We start from the raw sequence: 21,490 nt of genomic DNA on the forward strand, positions 1-21,490 counted from the left end.
GGACATTTTTGTATATGAAGACTTGTGAGATAACATTAATCAACTTTGTAGACACACCATCTGTATGCCAGCCTCTTCCTGAAATTGTGAATTGCCAATGAAGTTACAGAAGGGTTGAGATTCAGCCTGATTTTACCCATCCATTCTTTTGAAGTATCTCGTGATTCTTTCTCAGATCACTAGTAGTATGTCCAGTTTTGGTAGATTTTAATGCACCTGTTATGTCCCTGTTTCAAGAAATGTGTCCATGAGTCATTGTTCCCGATTGACTAAGACGTGAAGCCAGAGCGGGAAGACTAGCGCACAGCGATTGGCTATAAAAAGCTGTCAAAGCGGGAACTGTTCTGTTGCCAAGTATTGTTAGCTTGCCAATAAAAGGCTTCTGTTAAAGCAGCGGTTCACCTCAGTCATTACCGCCGCTTCTACATATATAATAGCACCACTACAATGTAATAAAACTGGGGGACACTTCTGTATTTTTACAAATAACTGTAATCTTCAATCTTCTGTAGTCTTCAAAAAGACCCTTATGTAAGTCAGGAGATCACATCTGATAGGCAGATGTCAGTGAAGTGTTGTTGATAACATAGAAAAGTTTTAATCTGAAATTCTGGAAGCCCTGAGCTAGTGTGAATTCAAAAGAGATTACTACTGAATAGACACATCTAAAATTGCATTATTAAAGAAACAAGGTTAGATCCAGCCATGAGTCCATTCTACTTGTATGTCTTAATCCAACTGTATATCAATCTTTTAAAATATATGCACAAATATACTTTCATGTCTATTTATGGGAAAACAAGGATGGATTTCAAGTCAAAATGGCTTAAACATATTGTAAGAAATTGTCAAAATCCCAATTAACACAAAATTCTGGATGAAATTCTTTTCCCTACAATCTTGAGAGAATTTCCTAAATAAGCATCGGATTTGAGTGCAATGGGATTTATTGTTTGAATGTTGTTATTTACCTAGGGAAAGCAAGGTGACCCAGGACCTATTGGCTACCAAGGGATGAAGGCAAGTATAATTTCACTTCTTGCTTTCTTGATTTTTTTCCTTATCATTTTATTTATAATATATCTGACATTTCCCCCTCCTTCTCATTTTTAGGGAGACAAGGGCAGCCGAGGAGACAAGGTGAGCTGTGTTGATTAACCGTTGATTAAAGCAAATGAATCTGTGTTGAACTATTGGGGGGGGGGAGTCCAAAATTCAGTGTTAGAGTATGCCATTTTTAGGACCACTCAAAATATCCCAATAATTAGCCTTCATCTAGATGTATGCCATAAACCAAATAGGGGATGGGGAAGAAAGCTGGCTTGTGATTGAAACTGCGAAGTCTATATACTCTAGGGTCTCATCTCATATCATTTTAAACCACATAAATAAATCACAATTGAGTGGATTTACACATCAAGCCAAAAACAACAGCATTCTGATTTAATATATACCATGAATCTGGTTTGTAACTGCAAATACCTTTAAAAAAAAACCATTTATACACACACACACATACACACACACACACGGGCACTTCTGCTGCTAACTCCCTTTAGGGAATCTACTGTAGCACTCTAATAGTTGCCTATCGGCCTGCCTGCTATGTAGCACTTCAGGAAATTTCCTGTAGTATTTAATTAAAGCCTTCCTTCTTCCTGAGATCTCATTTCTTTGGATCAAATTAAAATAAGCATGTCCTATAATCAGTTTGAAATGCAAATATGTTAAAATTGCTTCTAAATGTCTATTTTCCAGAAGGAGAAAAGGACATAAGAAATTTAAATTAATTTGGTTCTACTTGGAATTGTTTGGATCTGAGATTCCCACTAGAACTGTTGGGCAAATCTTGGATTCTATTTTGCACGTTTATTTATTTGTTTATCAAATTTATATGGCCACCCATCTAAATAATAAAAAAATATTTAAAAACTATTACTATGGTTAATCTTCAATTCGCAATCTGGGACTGGTAAAAACTTAACAGTTCAAGTCCTAACCAAGGACCTAAGAGCTGTTAAGGTAGCATCTGAGTATATAGGCAGTTCTGAGTAAGGTGGTTTTTTGCAAAGTCAGAATATTCAGGTCTAAGTTCAAATTTTCAATGTATCTAGGCAGCCCTTTGGGTATTGCTCCAAGGACTCCTATTACTGTTGGTGCAACCATTGATTTCTTCCTCCATAGTCACTCAAGTTCAATTTGAAAATCAATATTTTGTTATTTTTCTAGCCGTTTCTCTAGTAGTAGTAGTAGTGGTGGTGGTGGTGGTGTTAATCTTCAATTTACTGTTGTTGTTATTGATTTAATCTTCAGTTCAATTCATAGTCTGGGACTGGTAAAAACTTAACAGTTCATGTTCTAACCAAGGACCTAAGAGCTTTTAAGGTAAGGTCTGAGTATGTAGGCAGTTCTGAGTAAGGCGGTTTTTGCTAAGTCACAATATTCAGGACTGATGAGTTCACAATTTCCATGTATCCAGGAAACTCTTCGGGTATTGCTCCAAGGGCTATTGTAGTTAAGATTATTTATCCTACTATCATGGGGACAGTAATTCTGTGACCACTAGAAAGTTAAACAATCAGAGCAAGGACAGGGAATGGTTCAGATAAGATTTAAGATATTTTGCAAAATTGTATATATGCTTTTTTTAAATGAAAAGGCTAATTCTGTTCAGTTCAAAAGGACATACAGTTTCTTCAGGATATTGTATTAGGGCATGATGCAGCCACTGTATTTTACTGATATAAACATCAGTGCTCAGTGATTATCTGGAAGATCATATAACACCTTAAATTACATAGTAGGCTCTAAGAAGAGGACTAAAAGCATCCACTTCCCCTGCCCTTTTCCATATAGCTCCAGTAAGCACTTGTACATCATTATAAATCATCTTCTTTCATCTACAGGGCTCAAGAGGTGCAAAAGGAGGCAAGGTGGGTCTTTAAGTTTTGTTTGGGGGATGATGCCATTATCTTTTTGAATGTGAATTGAATGATGTGTTATATACCTGACTTTTTTTCTGTTACAGGGAGAGAAAGGCAAGCATGGCATAGATGGCGCTGATGGCCAGAAGGTATGGTTGATATTTGTGTGCAGAAGGTAGTTTCTCCTTATGCCTTAAAAGAAAATCTGCATTAAAGGGTTGCAATTGAATAAAGCATTGACTGTAAAGAAGTGATTGAAGAAAGCGATTAGAATGCAATACTGCAGGCTAACTCATTGCTCACTCCAGGAGTTTGATTCTGAGAGGCTCAAGTTGACTCAGCCTTCCATCATCCCAAGGTCGATAAAATGAGGACCCAGATTGTTGTGGGCAATATGCTGACTCTCTAAACTGCTTAGAGAGGACTGTGAAGCACTGTGAAGTGGATATACTGTATAAATCTAAGTGCTGTTGCTATCTTCTAGTGAGAAAAGAAAATAATTTCCAATGATTGATAATAATCATGTAAAAATAATTTTCTTCACAGGGTGAACAAGGATATCATGGACTATCAGGATGCAAAGGATCTCCTGGATTTGATGTATGTCAGTGCAAGAGATTTCACATCTATCCATTCCGGTTGCTAACAATCTCAGGCAATCTCAGGGTGCAGTGGTGGAACCAAATCTGTAAATATAGGTAGTTACAAAGTGACTACAAAGCAGAATCTGAAAGATAAAATACAGATTAGAAATAGGTGGAAAACAGTATGGAGAAATTCAGCCCAGCCTGATTGAGATTATTGTAATATACCAAAACATCTAACACATTGGCATTAGTTAATTGATAACTGCTTGATTCTAGGGCTTACAAGGACCTCCTGGACAAAAAGGGGATGCTGGTTCTTATGGACCCAAAGGGATAAAGGTTAGCCATAATTCATTGTTTTCTCATTATGACTTGGATAATACACTTTTGTGATGTCAACATATAAATACCATGATAAATTTATCTAATATTTAGTAAATACTAGTAAAGTAGTTAAATATGGCATTACATTCATTTTACAAAACATTTTCATACATGCAAATCCAAACAGTCCAAGGAACCAATTGTAGTAAGTTATTGTAGTAGTAAATTGAAGTGAGGGTAAGCCAAATCAGTAATGTACTAACTCTCAATAAGTAATATTAGGTTAGGATGTTGATCTTAGCAACATTGTTTTTTCAATGTTGTAATGTTCAAAATTTATATTACTTATAATTATATATACATACATACATACATATAAATACGTACATTCATACATACATACATACATACATACACACACAAACATGGTACATATGGCGCATGCACAAACACACACCCATAATAGGATTCTTAAATATAAAAAGTGGTCTGTTTTTGAAAGAATTGGAAATTCTGCTTTTATGTTTCTCATTTACGCTGGCATGCATGGTCCTATCACGATGATAAACTCTAGATTTCTCTATTTTGACAACAAGTGATTCTCTTCACCAGGGAAAGGGTGATCAAAGACAACCCCCCCCCTTGTATGTCATGTCATTTAGGATGTTGGAATGGGATTCCTGTTTTCCTCCATAAACTTACATGTGTCTCTGTGTTCTTTACTTCAAGGGAGAGCCTGGGCCCAAAGGAGGTCCAGGCCCACAAGGAAAAGATGGACGTCCTGGCAACAAGGTATAGTTGTAATTGTGAATTTACAGCATTGCTTGGCCTCCCCCTTTTATCACTGCTGTTAACTGCCTGGAGGAGAGTCCCTGACTATATACCCTATTTCTCACCACTTCCCTTTCTCACATCTCAGACAGGGACAGCCAAACATGGATCATAGATCCATGTTCGGCTGCTCCCTCCCGTAACATAACACCACCAGGTTAGGGGGAAAGAGGCAATACCCAGCACATTCACACTCTTTCTGATGAGCCAGCTATAAGCACTGGGTGGATCTTTTACTCTAGATCAGTGTTTCTCAACCTTGGCAACTTGAAGATGTCCGGACTTCAACTCCCAGAATTCCCCAGCCAGCATTCGCGGCTGGCTGGGGAATTTTGGGAGTTGAAGTCCGGACATCTTCAAGTTGCCAAGGTTGAGAAACACTGATCTAGATATTACTCTAAGTCGATTAATTTGGCCTGTTTTATTTTTGTTTGTTTGCATACTGTTTGATAAAGAAAGTCAGCAGAATTGGGTATTTATTCAGAGAAATATATAGCAGGACTGAGTGAAGGTTCCCCATAACTTGCTAGTGGATCCATTAGAGCTGGGCTTCCCTAAACTTCCCTATTCTAAGTAAATTGCCCCAAATGACCGCAGGGACATTTAAATAAGGAATTTCTGATAAGTGGTAAAAGGACTTTTTGATAAGCAGTTTTGGGTAATGAAAAGGGGAACTAAGGGGGAAAAGCACTGCATTAGAGGATGGTAAACAGCCGGAAGATAAGCTGGCAAAGGAAGAGATAGACGGGTATCACTGATTTTTCACCCCTCCCTCACTTTACCAGGTGGAGACTAACCCTAACCTCAATTGAGCTTTCCTGATTTCAAAATTGACTGTAGGTAATTTTCCAGATTAGGAATACTGGTTAGTTGATCAGACACAAAACATGAAATTGACTAGATACTGCAGCTCCTCTTGGATTTTTCCTGAATTTTACACATCTGTACTCTTGTACATGTATTCCATGCAACCTAGATGGAGAGGGTAAATGTTCGGTTCCGCCACAAAACCGCGGTAGACAAAAGCGCGTACGTGACGTCATCACAGCGCGACAAAAACATTGCGCTGTGAGCGGTAAATTTAAAATTAAAGCGAAAACCTTACCCTAACCCCCCCCAAACCTAACCCTAAACCTAACCCTTAACCTAACCCTTAACCTAACGCTAAACCTAACGGTAACCCTTAACCTAAGGCTAAACCTAACCCTAATGCTTAACGTAACCCTAAACCTAACCCTAACCCTTAACCTAACCCTAAACCTAAACCTAACCCTTACCTTTATGTGAATTGGCTTGCTTTAATTTTATTTTAATTTTAATTTAATTTATTTTTTTAAAAATTTCGTCGCGCTGCTGATGACATCAGGTACGCGCTTTCGTTGAGCGCGGTTTTGTCGAGTGCGGTTTTGACGGATCACGAAATGTTCTTTATAAACAACTGTACAGATACTCCTCACTTATTGACTTCTTCATTTAGCAATTGTTTGAAGTTGAATTGGAAAAAAATAGCTTTGCCACCAAACCTTATATTTAGGATTATCACAGTGTCCCATGGTCACATGATTGCCATTTGGGTGCTTTTCAACCAGTATGCATTGACAACAGTTGTATTGTCCCACAGTCACATGATCATAATTTGCACGCTTCACAACCTGCTTTTAACAAGCACAATTAATGGAGAGTGCAGATATGAAAATGCAAGTCATTTAATAACTTCAATGATTTGCTTAACAACCAAAACAGACGTTTCTGTCAGTCATGTGATGTTTTGCTTTGCAACTGCAACTGTAATCTCTAAGCAGGAATAAGCTAAGAATAACATTCCTTCATCATAGAAGTGGTATACGAAATAATCATGCTTTTTAGACACTTTGGCCTCTTCTATATTTCCACTTCTTTTGTTCCCCAAACCATCAGAAAGTTTCACATTGTCATATGATCATCACCCAATTTTAATATACTGATGATAAGGAGCAAAAAAAATTACTGCTCTCGTCCAGCTGCAGGATATGTTTTATCCCATGTCATAGTTGAGTAAAATAAATTGCTATTCCATACACCCCAGTCCGTGTCCTCAATTCACATTGCCTTTATTTAGTTGCTTTAAAAAATATGAAGACTTGGAAGCTTCTAAGACATTATTTCCCCTCAAGGACCTTTCAGGGGAACCCAAGCTCAGGTGCCAGCATTTGGGAATAAGTTAAGAGATCTTTCTGATGGGAAAATGACTGCCAGCTAGCTCTAAAGAGTTACCATATTTTAGAATATTATGAATTAAAATGTTGGTTTTGTTGCAGCTATACCAAAGCCAAGCCAAAACTGAATCATCTCAGCCCCTCAATGCAGTTGATGTCATGAGATCAGAGAAAGTCAGAGTTGTTTTTAAATTGGCAGACAATCTTTATATAAAGTCATTTGTCTATGAAAGGCAAGTTAGTTGATTTTGATTTTGAAGGGCAATAATAACATTGCTCTGACATCTCTATCCATTTAAGTTTAGATCACTATGTGATTCACAGCTGCTGTATGAATACTCAAAAGCTCATGGTAAAAATATTTACTTTTTCATATCTTTTAGGGTCTGCCTGGAGAAGTGGGAGCCAAAGGAGAAAAAGGAGAATGGGGAGATGAGGTACATGTTTAAAATTTTTATGGGCCTGAAGGAGCAAGTTTAAGTACATGACAATTCATTTCGCTGTCTCTTCTTTCTCTTGTAGGGAAGTCCTGGCTCTGATGGTGGTCCTGGACCAAAGGTAAGGTTACTCTTTTCAACGATGTTTTCTGTAATTGGTAGCAAAATTGGGAACCAAGAAAATGGTCTTCATTCAGCTTCTGGAACTGAAATTCAATGGATTTATTCAAAGCTGTTTTTCTAATATTCATACGGGCTGGGATACAATCAGCAAAGAGCTTTTCTCAACTGTAAACACAGTGAAACCTACAAAAATGTTTAGGAATTTCTTCAGTTCTTAGCAAGCCTTCAGAATCCTTCCTAACTGGATTCTCAGAACAAGTTCTAATTCAAAATTCCCCTTTAGCTTCTTCGTGAAGAGAAATATGTTTAAAAGATCTCTGCCACACTTTCAGCAGGCTTGTTATTGAATCTAGTATATAAAATCATCATCATCCTTTTGCATACAGGGTAGCCCTGGATCTGAAGGCTTACGAGGTGTCCCTGGGACTCGTGGGTCAAAAGGAGGAAAGGTAAATTTTCATTAACAATATCCACAAATAGTTTAGAAGAAGAAGAAAGACTTTACTGTTTTAAGTGAAAACTCAAGCCATTAAGGCCTGATGATCTTTTTAGAGAAATGGTCAAGTTTAAGAGTTTTAAATACTTCTAATAATGTCTCAACATGTGGGAAAAGACATTCTGCACTCTTAACTGGTTCTGCTAAAACTTGTTTTTGTGGTGAATTTCTTGTAGCTGAAACTTGGAGGATACACATGACTCAATGTAGAATGGGCTGAGTTTATAAATTAAGAAAGGCATAGAATAGAATGAGTAGAGGAGAGGAGCAGAACGTAACAGAATAAAATCATAGAATTGGAAGGGACCTTGTAGATCTTCTAGTCCAACTCTCTGCCCAAAGCAAGAGGCTTTATACCACCCCAGACAAATGGTTGTCCAATCTATTTTTGAAAACCTCCATTCATAGAGCACCACAACTCGGGGGGTGGGGTGGCAAGCTGTTCCATTGATTAATTGTTCTCACTGTCAAGCAATTTCTTATTTCCAGGTTGGATCTCCCTCTGATGAGCTAGTTGATCAGGAAAGGAAAATAATGCCTGTTTTCATGAGAAAGTTGGGAGAGTAGGGAAAAATCTACTGTCTCAAACAAAAAAATGCATCTGTAAAATTGGGCAGCTAGAAGAATTCAGTTGACCAAGGCCAATTGGGTAACAAGGAAGGAAGATTTTTTAAATGCTCTGATATATTGAGAAAAGTTAGTGCTGCAGGGTTCGTGAGTTTGAGGATTATACCAAAATAATGTATTGAATTTTAGCTTCCTTCTCATGGGTCTATTCACGGGTAACAAGGACATTTATATATTTTATCTCAGAAGACTAAAAATCACTTTTCATAAAATAACATTCTGAACACGTTTTGCTTTGTTTAGGCAGAAATTTGTTCAGAAAATTCAAAAATATGCTTCTGAAGAGAATTATCATTTTAAAATTATGGATCAGATTAGTTTGTAAACCACCCCAAGTTGCTCTTTCTGAAAACCTCCAGTGATGGAACACTCACAACTCTGATAGCAAGCTGTTCCATTTATTAATTGTTCTTTCTATCAGAAAAAATTTCTTTAGTTCCAGATTGGATCTCTCTTTAACAAGCTTCCACCCATTGTTTCTTCTTCTATCCTCAAGTGCTTTGGAGAACAAGTTGACTCCCTTTTCTCTGTGACTATCAGGTATTGGAAGACAGTTATCATGTCACTCCTAATCCTTCTCTTTATTAGGCTAGACATATCTAGTGTCAAGCATGAGGGAATCCAGAAAATTCAAATGGGTATAAAGATTTATTGCAAGCTTAAGCTGTCTACAGCTTAAGCTGTCTAAAATCTAGTGATCTTCTGATTTTGTTGCCATCTAGTGATTTTCTGGAGTTCTTTAGCTCAAATGCAGCAGGCCTAAAGGGTAGGTATTTGTGGTTCCAAAGACCAAATAAGGATTATGGAGGAAGTAACGTGTTGATCAAAATTCTGCAACTGAGTTTTGTGTCCTTATGGTGGAAACAAAGGAAAAGGAAGTTCTTGTCTTATAGGAAGCATGCTTTAGAAGAAATCAAAACAGAGACAAATATTTTGCAAATAAACCTTGGCAGTTTTGCATCATTGTATCAAAAATTGTCATTTCTTTGTGTGAACGTTGCTACAAGAAAAAAAGGTTGGAGCTTCTATTAACAAAATATCCAATCTAAGTAGGGATATAGTTCAAATTACTCATTAGACCTAGTTACAGCATATTCTACCCTTTTATCCATGGTGGAATGCTCAACCACTTCCTTCCTGTTTTCTCTAGAGAATAATCCTGGAAATTCAGTCAAACAAAAAATGTCATTATCCATAAAACATGGTAATATAATATTCATGAGTTAATGAGAACTTGAAACCAGGCTTACGTTGATATTCTAGCTGCCGATTGCTGCTGGCTTTCAGTTAAAAACATGCTACTGTCAATAGGGAAAGTCTAACAAATAATTAAAATGTGGGTTTTGTATCTACAATAAAACAAACATGCCCAAAACGTGAGAGAGAAAAAAAGAAACAAACATGCTGACATTCTGGGAAGACAGTATATCTTTCAAACTCAGATGATAAAATAATGAAGATTTAATCATCATTATTATATAATTTGCATTATTATACTATAGAAAAAGTCCCTGTTAGAATTGTTCTTTGCTCAGTTCAAGTCCAAATCTTCAGCTGTGAGTTCAGCAGGCATTTTCAAAAATGGGATTCTTGATCTACCTCATTCCAAATTCATAAAGCAGAGACATATCCTAATTCTTCACATGAACCAAGTATTCTGTTTATGTAAAGTTTTGGCACAGAGGAAGAAGGAGTGCTGCCACATAAGAGATTGTGGTATATCCCTCCCTACTATATTTATTTTTCAAACGAAGAAAACATTTTTCTCCAGAAGTCCCTCAATCTGGCTCTGATTACTCTTATATTTCTACTTCTCAGAAAATGGGAGGACAAGCAGCAGTCTCTCCTGTTGCCCCCTCCCCACTGCTCCTTTCACTAATGTTCTCACAGTCTAGCATCCCATAGACTCCCTGTGTTTCCCAAGACCTTTTAATTAAGATTGGGTAATGTGTAATACCCCTTGGTATGCTGCTGTGTTAGACATCTCACTGTTTTGGCTTCTTGCTCTTCTGTTGTGCTACTGTCCCATGAGTACAGAATATTTTGGCATTCTCCAGAAAGAAATTGTTGCCCAGTGATAATATTTGCAACACAAGGATATTGCTCACTACTGTTTCTTTGAGTCAGTGCTGTTCATTTGCCATGATGTAGTCAAGCCTCAAAGAGTGAGTAGTGTCCCTGACAGAGGATGACAAGAACTCAAGCCACCGAGAGGGGACCAAGCAGACAGAAATGCTAGAAGTGCCACAACCCAGCAGTCAGTTTCAGTTCTATGTAGCCTTTGGGCATTCCTGCCAGGCCATCGATATTTCATCAACTCATGAGGCAAAAGAGGGTATATGTGAACAAGTCTTTTCTTCTGGCCACTCCCATAGTTGCTTTGCCTTAGTCCCATTTGAGGCATTAACTTCTCAGTACTCTTTATTCTACAAGCAAATTGGCAAGAACAATGGAAATAGTTGGCTTTCTGACAATATGATGCAATGGATCCTACATACAGTATAATTATGCCAAAACTCCAATCCCTGGCGGATTCTGGGCAAGATATGATTTTTCTTTCAATGAGCTTTTTAACAGATTTAACAGATTAACAGAGTAGATAATCCATGGATTTTAAGATTATTGGGGCCTTTGATAGTGTTTGCTTGATATTGTTTTCCTGTGTCGATTATAAGCAAAATATGGTATAATTTAGTATATTTAGTATACGTATAGAACACATATGATTCAACTCTGCAGATGTTATATTGTCTCTTCTGCTTTTCTACTTATTCTATTGTGCAAATATTGCTTCATTTATTTTCCTCTTTTTTTTAGGGTGAGCCAGGTCCACCAGGAGAACAAGGCCGTGAGGGACTTTTTGGACCACCAGGAGAGCCAGTAAGATGCTCTCAATTCTTCTGCCTCCTTGGTCACTCACTTGAGCAGAGGGAGAATGTAAACCAATGAGTGGGAAGGAAGAAAACATTAGACGAGGCCATGGTTCTGTATTAATTTGAATATCGTAATATTTTTTTCGCAGCAAAGATCAGTGTAATTAGTGTTGATGGGAGTAGTGCAAAGAGCCCTATAAGCAATTAGGACAGCCAAAAAGGAGTAGATTCCGGCTCATAATGTGGGGATCTGGTATCCTTGTATCATTAACATCAATAACATTCCTAAGAATAAGACAACTTATTTTCTAATATAAGACCATATATATAGGTTGCAGTAGATACTATTTATTGTTCCTTTTGCTTTCATATTTTCCACTTATTTTCTCTGCATAATATTTCTACTGGCCTGTATATCCCAGCTATAGAGGAAAATTGTTCTTCAACAGATCCAGAACATTTCCATCCCTTAATGCTCCAAAGTGAGGCCTTTGCTCTGTTCTATTAGTCCAGTTTGTAGTTGTAAAACAACACGTATTGTTAAAATGAAATGCAGATGTTTTGCACCAAAATGGCAAATTGAAAACAGCAGCTAGTATAAAAGCTGACATAAATCCCATTTAGAACCTTCCCTGCTATACGAGCCATCTGTGTTTTTCTATATAAAATTGAACATGTTGCATCAAGATGACCAAGCAAGAGTTCCTCAAGACACTTAAAGCAACAGACTTCTTAAAAAGAGAAAAAAGGAGACCACGATTATTTGTTCTAAGGAGGATTCAAAATGGCCATCAATAACATTTTAGAACTCAGGATTCAAGTAAATGAAATTTCAAAAAAAACCAAACTGTGAAATAAATTGGCATCAGTAGAAGAATGAAAATTGATACCTTTTTTAGGAAAAATAAATAAGAAAGGGCTATAACGAGGGGGAATAGGAAGTTTTTAAAGCTATTTATTTTGGTTCTTAAGCCAGTACAGGATTTTTCTTGGATCAAGAGAAAGCTAAAGTCTGACAAATTAACTGATAATACTGCATGCCCTAGACAGTACAGTTGCATAGAACTAAAATTTAAATTGTACAGTTTCCCTGGTGATTATTCTTTGTAGTTTGTTCTAACTGACAAGGATGAAAATGTGCTTTAAATAAAGAAATAAGTCTTACTCATCCTAAAGCTATTCTTTCTATGGGGAAACTTTAACTTTTCCCATAAAATATTCTGAAAAGTTCATGGGTAACCTCCATTTCTAAAATATTGAAAGATCAGGCTTCTGCATCCCCTTTGCTTTGCAAGTAGAGACAGTCCTCAATTTTCAACAGTTCGCTTAGTGACTGTTCAAAGTTATAACTGGACTTATGACCGTTTTACAAACTTTTAGATGTTGTACATACTTACAAACGTTGCAGCATCCCCATGGTCACATGACCAAAATTCAGATTCTTGACAACTGACTCATATTTATGCAGTGTCCTGGGCTTATGCGTTCACCTTTTGTGATCTTCTGACAAGCAAAGTCAATATGGAAGTCAGATTCACTTAACCATGTTACTAACTTAACAACTGCAGTGATTCACTTAAAACTGGGACCAGAAAGGTTGTAAAATGGGATAAAATTCACTTAATAAATGTCTTGCTTAATAGCAGAAATTTTGGGCTCAATTGTGTTCTTAAGTAGAGGACTACCTACATATGGTTCAGACTTGCATCTATACTTGATGCAAGTATCTTTGAAGCCCATGCTAATGTATTCTCATTTTTAAAATGCAATTAAAGTTTTGAAATCTCATCTGCCAAATATATGTATACGTACATGTATATAACTCCTAGCATTTGCACAGTGTTTGTACTGGACCTGGTAAAAGCTCAGTTCCACAGCCACTTGAGGTAATCTGAATGATGTTCCTTTACCAAAGGCAAAGAGGTTGGATCTAAACTTATTGTTTTGTAAAGTTTTATTCCTGGTCTGATACCCCCAGAGCTCCAGCATTCAGCAAACAGCTACGCTGGAGAGCCATGCCAGAAAAAAAAATGTTTAATTCAATAACAGAATTGGAAGGGACCTTGGAAGTCTTCTACTGCGATCCTTTGCTCAGGCAAGAAACCCTTTACCACTCCAGACAAGTGCCTGCCAAGTCTCTCTTAAAAACTTCCTGTGAAGCACCCACAACCTCTGAAGGCAAGCCGCTCCACTAATTAATTATTCTCACTGTAAGGAAATTTCTCATTGCAACAACCCAGTGGTAGAGAAAGAAAAGGAATAAGTACCGGTAATTGGATTTAGCCCCTAACACATCTATGTTCAGGGTGAATATTTAGAAGCAAATCCACATTTACAAATAACATCCTTTTCCAATAAAAGTCTAAAAAGTTACAGCTGTTTATTTTGTATGATAGATAGAGGGACACTTTTCAAATCCTATTGTTGATCCAGACTGGTAAAATATGTAATCAATGCTGCTTGCAAATAGAAACACTCACCATTTGATAAATCAATTGACAAAACAAAATGAAGTAATATCTCATTTGCAGAAATTATCTAAAAAAAATCTAAACTATTGAAATTGCCCATATAAAATATGAGCAATATCAGAGAACACACTTTCTTAACTTATGTAACACATTGTTAGCCTCTATATGTGGACCTATATGTGGGAGAAATCAGGCAGCCTGTGATCTACCTCTGGGTTTCCAAAGCTAAAATGTTGATAGGAGTTAACAGCAACAGCTATACTGTATAAAGGATTATAAAGGTTTACTTGCTTGCAAAATATTTTCAAAAAAGAATAATATATAAAAATTCTCTCCTTAATATACAAACAAACCCAGAGAAATTTTATTTCAGTCATTGACCAATTAAAATATGTTCAGTGCAATAAAAAAACCAGCAAAGCTAATCCCTACCATCAAAGACTGTTGGCAAACATTTGTAGGGAAAGTTTACACATAATGTAGCAGAATATTGCTACTAAAAAATTATAAACAACCTGAGGCCTCTAAATCAAACTTCTTCCTAAGTCTTCCCACCTCAAATTAGGTAGGTAGGGAAGGAAGGAAGGAAGGAAGGAAGGAAGGAAGGAAGGAAGGAAGGAAGGAAGGAAGGAAGGAAGGAAGGAAGGAAGAACAACTTCAAGAAACTCCCTTCAGATCATTTTGTACAAAGATTTGTAATTTCTGCAAAACTAGTTGGTTCTGGCCATGTATTACAAAGGATGAAACCACTAAACTAACATTTTTCTTCTAGGGTAAAGTAGGTGCACCTGGACCTAAGGGTTTTAGGGGCGATGAAGGACCTGCTGGACCAGAGGTTAGTGTCTATCATTGGGGAGAATCCTGTATCTCACTGAATTTCTCATACACATTTCTCAGATCAACAGTGTTGTAAGATGCATACAGATGTCAACTAAAGGATATATACAGATGTGAACTGAAACAAGGAAACATTGGGCATTTTAGATGTTAATTTACAATATTTAAGAGATTTTATTGCTGGTTGGTGTCATATGATGTTCATATTGTGACGCCTGGAAAACAAGTGATAAACTTTGCAAAGAATAAATAAGAATAAAAAAGTTGGCTCCCAAAATTTCTACTATCCTTCAAAATAGCAGGCTCATTTAAAAAGAGGAAGGCAATATAACATAAATCTACAAAACATTAATTGTAAGAGTCTGCAGCATCTTAAAGATAAGGTGATATTTTGTTACACTCTGATACTACAGTATAGATTTTGTATAACTATTCTTCTGAAAATGAATTGTGATTGTCATTTAGTTTAAATTAACACTAAATATTACTGTAGCTTTTTCCCTTTTTACTTTTCAGGGTCCTAAAGGACAGGTTGGACCACCTGGAATAACTGGAAACCCTGGATTGATGGGCGATAGAGTGAGTGATATAATACCTGGGAATGCTAAATTTTAATTTGGCTGATGTTCCAATTATGTTTACTTCCAGAGAAGACAGTCCTGGCCATATTCATAAATGGTTGAGCTTCCTGAAAACTGGAGGTCAAAGGAGTCATTTAAACCTCAAGCCAGTCTTTAAATATCATAGGCTTATAGCTACCTTCTCCTCATTATCATAGAATTCTAGAGTTGAAAGAAGGCACTGAGTCCAGCAATTCCAATCCCCTGCTTAGTGCACAAATGCAAATTAAAGCATCCTGACAGATGATTGTTCAGTGCTCTGGAATGAAAGAAATAAGTAATGATCTTCCATCTGACGTTTTTCTATGTCTTTGAAGAATGGCATTGTTTCCCCATCCACTACTCACACAGTCTTTGCAAGGCTAACATTTCTTTCGTTCTTTTTTTAAAAAATATTTTTTAAAAAAACTAACAAAAACAAAACAACCCAAATAAACACAAATGTGTTGTGTCAATTTCATCAAGCATGTCATTTGGTTACAAACTTTTGTGCATCAGTTTTTACAATTAAAAATAAGATCACTGGTTATCCATCAAACATAACTAAATACATCATCATTGAGCATTATGTGTTCAAGTTACCGCTAATATTAATCATCCATAGAATATACAATACTTATAGTGTGGCATAGTCAACTCCAGAAATAGTTTCCCATTGGTAATCCAAGTAGTTATTGAACATTTCAATTAATATATGTATCAATTATTCATTACATCATCATTAGTCCATTTAATATATAAAAATCTTTTCAGTACAACATGGTCAATACTTACAATTATACATAGGATTCAAATCATCCCACTCTTATACATTGAATATATTATTGTCCTTTATATATCATATGATCACACTATTTCATAGCAAAAAAAAAACTTTCATAACAATGACTATAACTTTCTGGTAGTACATTAATGAACAATTTCATTTCCAGGTTTTTTTATCCAACCATTGGTAAAACAAATCCCATACCTTATAAAATTGCTCATCCTCCTGTTATCTAATTTCAAATGTAAGTCTACTCATTTTGGCACATTCCATTATCTTCTGAATAGTTTCCTCCTGTGTTGGTGCATTCTCATTTTTCCAATTTTTTTGCAAATACAATTCTAGCAGCTGCTAAAACATTTACAATCAAATATTTCAAGTCTTTATTGTATGTTTCTGGTATGATTCCGAATAAGAAAAGTTCTGGTTTTAAGTCTATGTGTTTATGTATCATTTTCTCCAACCATGTGAATTTTAGTCCAATATCTTTTAGCTTCAGTACAAGTCCACCACACGTGGTAGTATGAGCCCGGCGTCTGATGACATTTCCAGCATTTTTCGGATTTATTCTTAGACATTCTTGTTATTCTCATTGGGGATAAATGCCACCTGTAAAACATCTTATACAAATTCTCTTTATATGCAGTTGACATTGTCATTTTATAGTATTGAGTCCACAGTTTTTGCCATTTCTCTAAGTCGATCCCATGCCCAAAATTTTCCCCCCAAGCTAACATAGTTTCTTTAACTTGTTCTTCCTGTAGCTTCACCTCTAATAGGTAGCTATAAAGTTTTTTAATTACTTTTTCATCAGTACCTGTTAAGATTTTATCTAATTCAGTCATTTTATCATAAAAACCCTCCATTTTTTGATCTTCATTGTATCTAGAATGTATTTCTTTCGTTCTTTAATTCTCTATTCAGAGGGCTTAGTTTTAAGCATCTGATTATCCTCATTGTCCTTCTCCAATTTATTCCTGTTTGTCTAACACAGTCTTAAAATGCACTGCCTGGACACTAGATATAATGTTTAAAATAGGGTATGTCCAATGTAGAGTAAAAAGTAATTCATCCATTCCTGTGATTTGGAAACTATACTTCTCTTGATGCAGCCTAAAATTGTATTTTTAAAGAATTATTACATTACTAATTCATATCCAACTGCAATCAACTACTATTTCAGTATTTTTCAGGAGCACAGATAAGAACAAAGCCAAGAATCATCTTGCATCTGTGTATTTTTAATAGATGATTTTCAAGTGAGCTAAGCATATTAAAGATCTAAAACAATCCAAATTCCTATTCCCTGTTCTGATTAAACTTCAATCTTAACTTCCCCTTCTGTTCTTCACAATTGCTTAGTAGACCTCATACCACACAATTGTGCCAAAAGAAGAATGTAGTTGCTATGTTTTTTGTTGTCAGAGGCAACTTGCAGCTGAAATATTAATTATTTTCTTTTATTTTTAATGTAACTAAATAAGGTTCATTTATTGTCCTCAGATTCTACAATATTCTGTAATTTTCAGATCTTAACTAAGCTTTTTGTGCTTCCAATTTGACTCCTGAACTGTCTTTCTTTTGGAATAGTATGTTCTAGGGTTATCTAAGTCCGCAATCATTCCTGCTTCAAACTTCTTTGAAAGAACAATGGTTTGATGTTGGGAAATACCTATATTTTACATATTTACAGATTAACAGAGTTGGAAGTGACCATGTAGATTATCTAGTCCAACCCCCTGCCCAAGCAGGAGACCCTATGCCATTTTTCTGTAGGCTGGTTGGGTAGTAGTAGACACCAAAAACCAATATTTGTTCCTTTATTTATTTTAAGCCAGAAATTATTTATGCAATCAGGATTTCGATTTCTGAGCAGGGATGAATAATTCTAACAAACAGTAGAGCAATTGCTCTTTTTCCTCCTATTGAACAAATATAACTAAGCTGTAATCATGGGAATCATTCCACCAACTCTCCATTCCATTCATTCAATTATTGTATATTGCTTCCTGTACTTCAAGTGCCTTTGAATCAATTGCCATAATCTAAGCATTAGTTTATAGACAACCAATGTCTTAACTTGAACCAACCTGTTTGGGGGTAGAGGTGGGGTGTTTTTTATTTTTACTGAATGGAATTTAATGGATACAATTAAAGAAAAATGTTTGTTCTCCTTCTACACTGCAGAAACATTTATAAAAAATGGATTTTCCAAGGCGATTGTTTCCAATATTTTCAATAATTCAGTTTCAAGCCACCTTTGCCATGTGCAAAAACCACATTTTTACCAGCCCTTCTAAGGTGAAAAAAATGTTATACCAGCAGATTGTCAATCGAAATAACCTGAACCCAATGGACCTACATTTCATTTGTTTAGCCAATCATTCATTTTAAGCTTTCTCTCCCCCCAAACCTGCCCCCCACCATGATTGTCATTGTCTGTGAACTGGAAAGAATGAATATGACCACTCGAGCCTCCAGATTCTTAACTCTTGAGTTTCAAATCACATACTGGTCAAGACGTCGGTTCAGTTTGCACTTTTTTTCTTTTTTTTTTTCCATTTTATATTTTATCCACTGTTCCATTTTTTATCCATTTTTCACTTTTTCGTAAATGTGGGTTATAATAGCTAATTGCCAAAACGTTCAAACTCTGACTTCTATTAATCTCGCAATTTCCTCTTAGGGAGATGATGGCTCACCAGGAAATGGGACCATTGGCTATCCTGGTGCTCCAGTAAGTTTCATTTCATACTGCAAAAGTTTAAACAGAATTAATTCTCTTTATGCTGTTTCAATTTTACTTTCCATTCTTCTTTTACTTTTCCAGGGAGATCCTGGAACTAGAGGTGAACGTGGAGTTAATGTAAGTATCATTCTCCTCTTTATCTTACTGAACAGGTGAAATTAAAACCCCTTGTTTCTTTCCTGACAAACCGGTGTTTGTTTTGTAAAGAAGCAAGAAAAAGTCATCCTCCTCTTCACTTCTACAGCAGGCTGGTATGGTACCGGTATGATCCCTCCTCTGGCCTGCCCCACCTCTTCCCCCCCCCCCGCCTGCCCGCTCGGTTGCCACTCATGCTCTCTCTCTCACCCTGCCTGTCCACCCACTTCCTTTGTTGGAGCGGAGGACGCTGTTGGAAGAAGCCCATGTACGCTTCCTTCTCTTTGACAGCCGCCTGGTTTCTAATGAGATAGGGAGAAATCCATGTGTTAGAGAGGGAGGAAAGGCAGTCCCTAGCAGAAGCTTGGGCTTCTCTTCCCTCTAATGCATGGATTTCTCCCCCCGCCCATTGGAAACCAGGTGGCTGTCAAAGAGAAGGAAGCCTGCACAGGCTTCTTCCAACAGCCAAGGAAAGAGCAGGTCAGGAGCAGAGGATTCGGCTGTTGGAAGAAGCCCGCACATCACATACTTTTCTAAAGAAGGCTTAGTTATGTACTCTTATCTACTGTTAGTTGCAGGAGTCAGTCCCACATTCTTTATATGCTTTTCCTAAATGTTGCCTTTTCTTCTTTAGGGCACCAAAGGCTACACGGGGCCCAAAGGCGATGATGGTGAAATTGGAGAGCCTGGTAAACAAGTAAGTAAAAAATGGGATAGAGCATATTTGTCAAGAATCAACCCTTTTAGATAATGCAATCCATGTTTTTCATCCTATTCTACCTATTTATTTGAAATGAGAATTATGTATATTATTAGATGGATTGTATTATTCTGAAAAGACCCATGCATTATAGTTTAGAAATGACATGAATGGATGGGGGAATTGTTTAACTATAGCAAATTTAGAAGATGAAAGGGGGAACTCAATTGTGATTCAGCCTAAAATCCTGTGTCAATTATTTGGGAGTAAATTGAGTTTCACAGAAGTCAAATTGCTGAGGTTGAGAAATACTCATCTATATAGTCTGTCTTTGGGATCATCAGCTAAGGGAAGATTCAAATCTTTGGTCATCAAGTCATGAAAGCAGTGGATGAGGCTGGACACAGGATGATAATCACGGTGGATACTTATTGAACATCAGATGTGATATTTATTTTAGTTTAAGAAAAAAATGATAAGCACTTCTCATAGCTGTTTCAGGGCCTTCCCAGGCTCTTGCGAGGTTTGTACCAAATTATCTATTAGATAAGTCATTTTCAAAATTTTCAATTCTATTGTAGTAATTAGAAATTTGAACAAAAGAAAGCAAAGGAGCCTTTTACCTGTTTTCTACTAGAAAAGAGCTGATAGCAGCACCATCTACTTAAAAAATCTGCCTTGTTCTTTTTTCCCCCCCTTCCAGATAACTGAACCTGGGATCAAAGGCAGGAAAGGTGCCAAAGGTTACAGGGGATCAGAAGGAGCACCAGTAAGTAGCAAAATAAGCTTCTTATTAATTCCAATATTATAAAGAATATAGAATATCTCATCCGTCCTTCCATTTTAGTTCTTAAAGAAAGTAACAGGCTATGCTACCATGATATTATCAGAAAGGATAAGGTTTCCCAAACCTAGCCTCAGACTGGTACAAATGACCACTATTTTTTAAGGCTTCTATAAGAAAAAGAGGTTTTTTTGGAAAGACGTCACCTGCAGGAAAAATTATCTTCAGTTCACTAGAACATCAAGTTTTGGTATCATTAGAATCATTGAAGGCTGCAGTCCTTTCAGCTGGTCGAAAAGTAAGACTACAGCATGATGAAAAACAATGTTTGCTTTGTCATTTTATCTCATGTATTCTAGAGAACGGCTATATTTTAAATAATGTGCCAGCAGTTACATAGTCCAGGGCAATGGGGAAGAGAGCAACCTGGGATCATCAATAGCTAGCAGCCATAATTCTTTAGCATATTTTCATTTCTTTTTCAGTCTAGTTTGGGAACTGAACTTCACCAAAAGCAACCATAGGTCACAGCCACCTTTCTATTCCTTTGGAATTTCTGTATGTAACTGAGAATTTTTCTCATAGCCTTTACCATGATTTTATATCCTAGGGACCTCCAGGATCTCCAGGACTCCCTGGGCCAGATGTGAGTACGACTGAAATTAATGTGGTTTATCTTCTCTACACAACAAAGCACTATTCAAGTGTTTTCATGAAAAATTGAGTAAACTGCTCAGCATAGCAAGCACTGCAGATATGAGAGATTTGGAACGATTTTAGCTATATAACATTCAGCTGCTTGGAGGAAGGTTAGTTCCATAGTCAGTGGCTTCTCTCTTTAAGTCCTAAAAATAACATTCTCAATATTATTTAGAGAAAGCCTTTTTTTTTTAGTAGGCCTTCTTAGATTATTACTTTTTTCATTCATGGATTCCCAAGCTTTACCTGTTCCTTGGCCTTCATTCCAATTTGTGAAATATACCAAATAGCTTAAAAAACACCAGCAAAGAT

The 21,490-nt window shown here is 36.6% G+C and overlaps 1 protein-coding gene across 1 annotated transcript in view; it reads left to right on the forward strand.

Moving 5' to 3' along the window:
- LOC106552402 (collagen alpha-1(VI) chain) overlaps positions 1–21,490 on the forward strand; it is a 46,650-nt gene that overhangs the window by 10,999 nt on the left and 14,161 nt on the right. Inside the window, exons 10-27 of the mRNA XM_014070662.2 lie at positions 976–1,020; positions 1,114–1,140; positions 2,907–2,933; positions 3,029–3,073; positions 3,471–3,524; positions 3,788–3,850; positions 4,565–4,627; positions 7,245–7,298; positions 7,384–7,419; positions 7,808–7,870; positions 11,362–11,424; positions 14,661–14,723; positions 15,242–15,304; positions 18,798–18,848; positions 18,942–18,977; positions 19,630–19,692; positions 20,399–20,464; positions 21,090–21,125. Of these exons, the coding sequence (XP_013926137.2) occupies positions 976–1,020; positions 1,114–1,140; positions 2,907–2,933; positions 3,029–3,073; positions 3,471–3,524; positions 3,788–3,850; positions 4,565–4,627; positions 7,245–7,298; positions 7,384–7,419; positions 7,808–7,870; positions 11,362–11,424; positions 14,661–14,723; positions 15,242–15,304; positions 18,798–18,848; positions 18,942–18,977; positions 19,630–19,692; positions 20,399–20,464; positions 21,090–21,125 (918 nt within the window). The remainder of the gene's footprint in view (positions 1–975; positions 1,021–1,113; positions 1,141–2,906; positions 2,934–3,028; positions 3,074–3,470; positions 3,525–3,787; positions 3,851–4,564; positions 4,628–7,244; positions 7,299–7,383; positions 7,420–7,807; positions 7,871–11,361; positions 11,425–14,660; positions 14,724–15,241; positions 15,305–18,797; positions 18,849–18,941; positions 18,978–19,629; positions 19,693–20,398; positions 20,465–21,089; positions 21,126–21,490) is intronic.

The sequence above is a fragment of the Thamnophis sirtalis genome, unplaced genomic scaffold (assembly GCF_051295495.1).
Source record: "Thamnophis sirtalis isolate CommonGarterSnake01/CBP01778 unplaced genomic scaffold, rThaSir2_p1.2 scaffold_5, whole genome shotgun sequence".
Classification (NCBI taxonomy): Eukaryota; Metazoa; Chordata; class Lepidosauria; order Squamata; family Natricidae; genus Thamnophis; species Thamnophis sirtalis.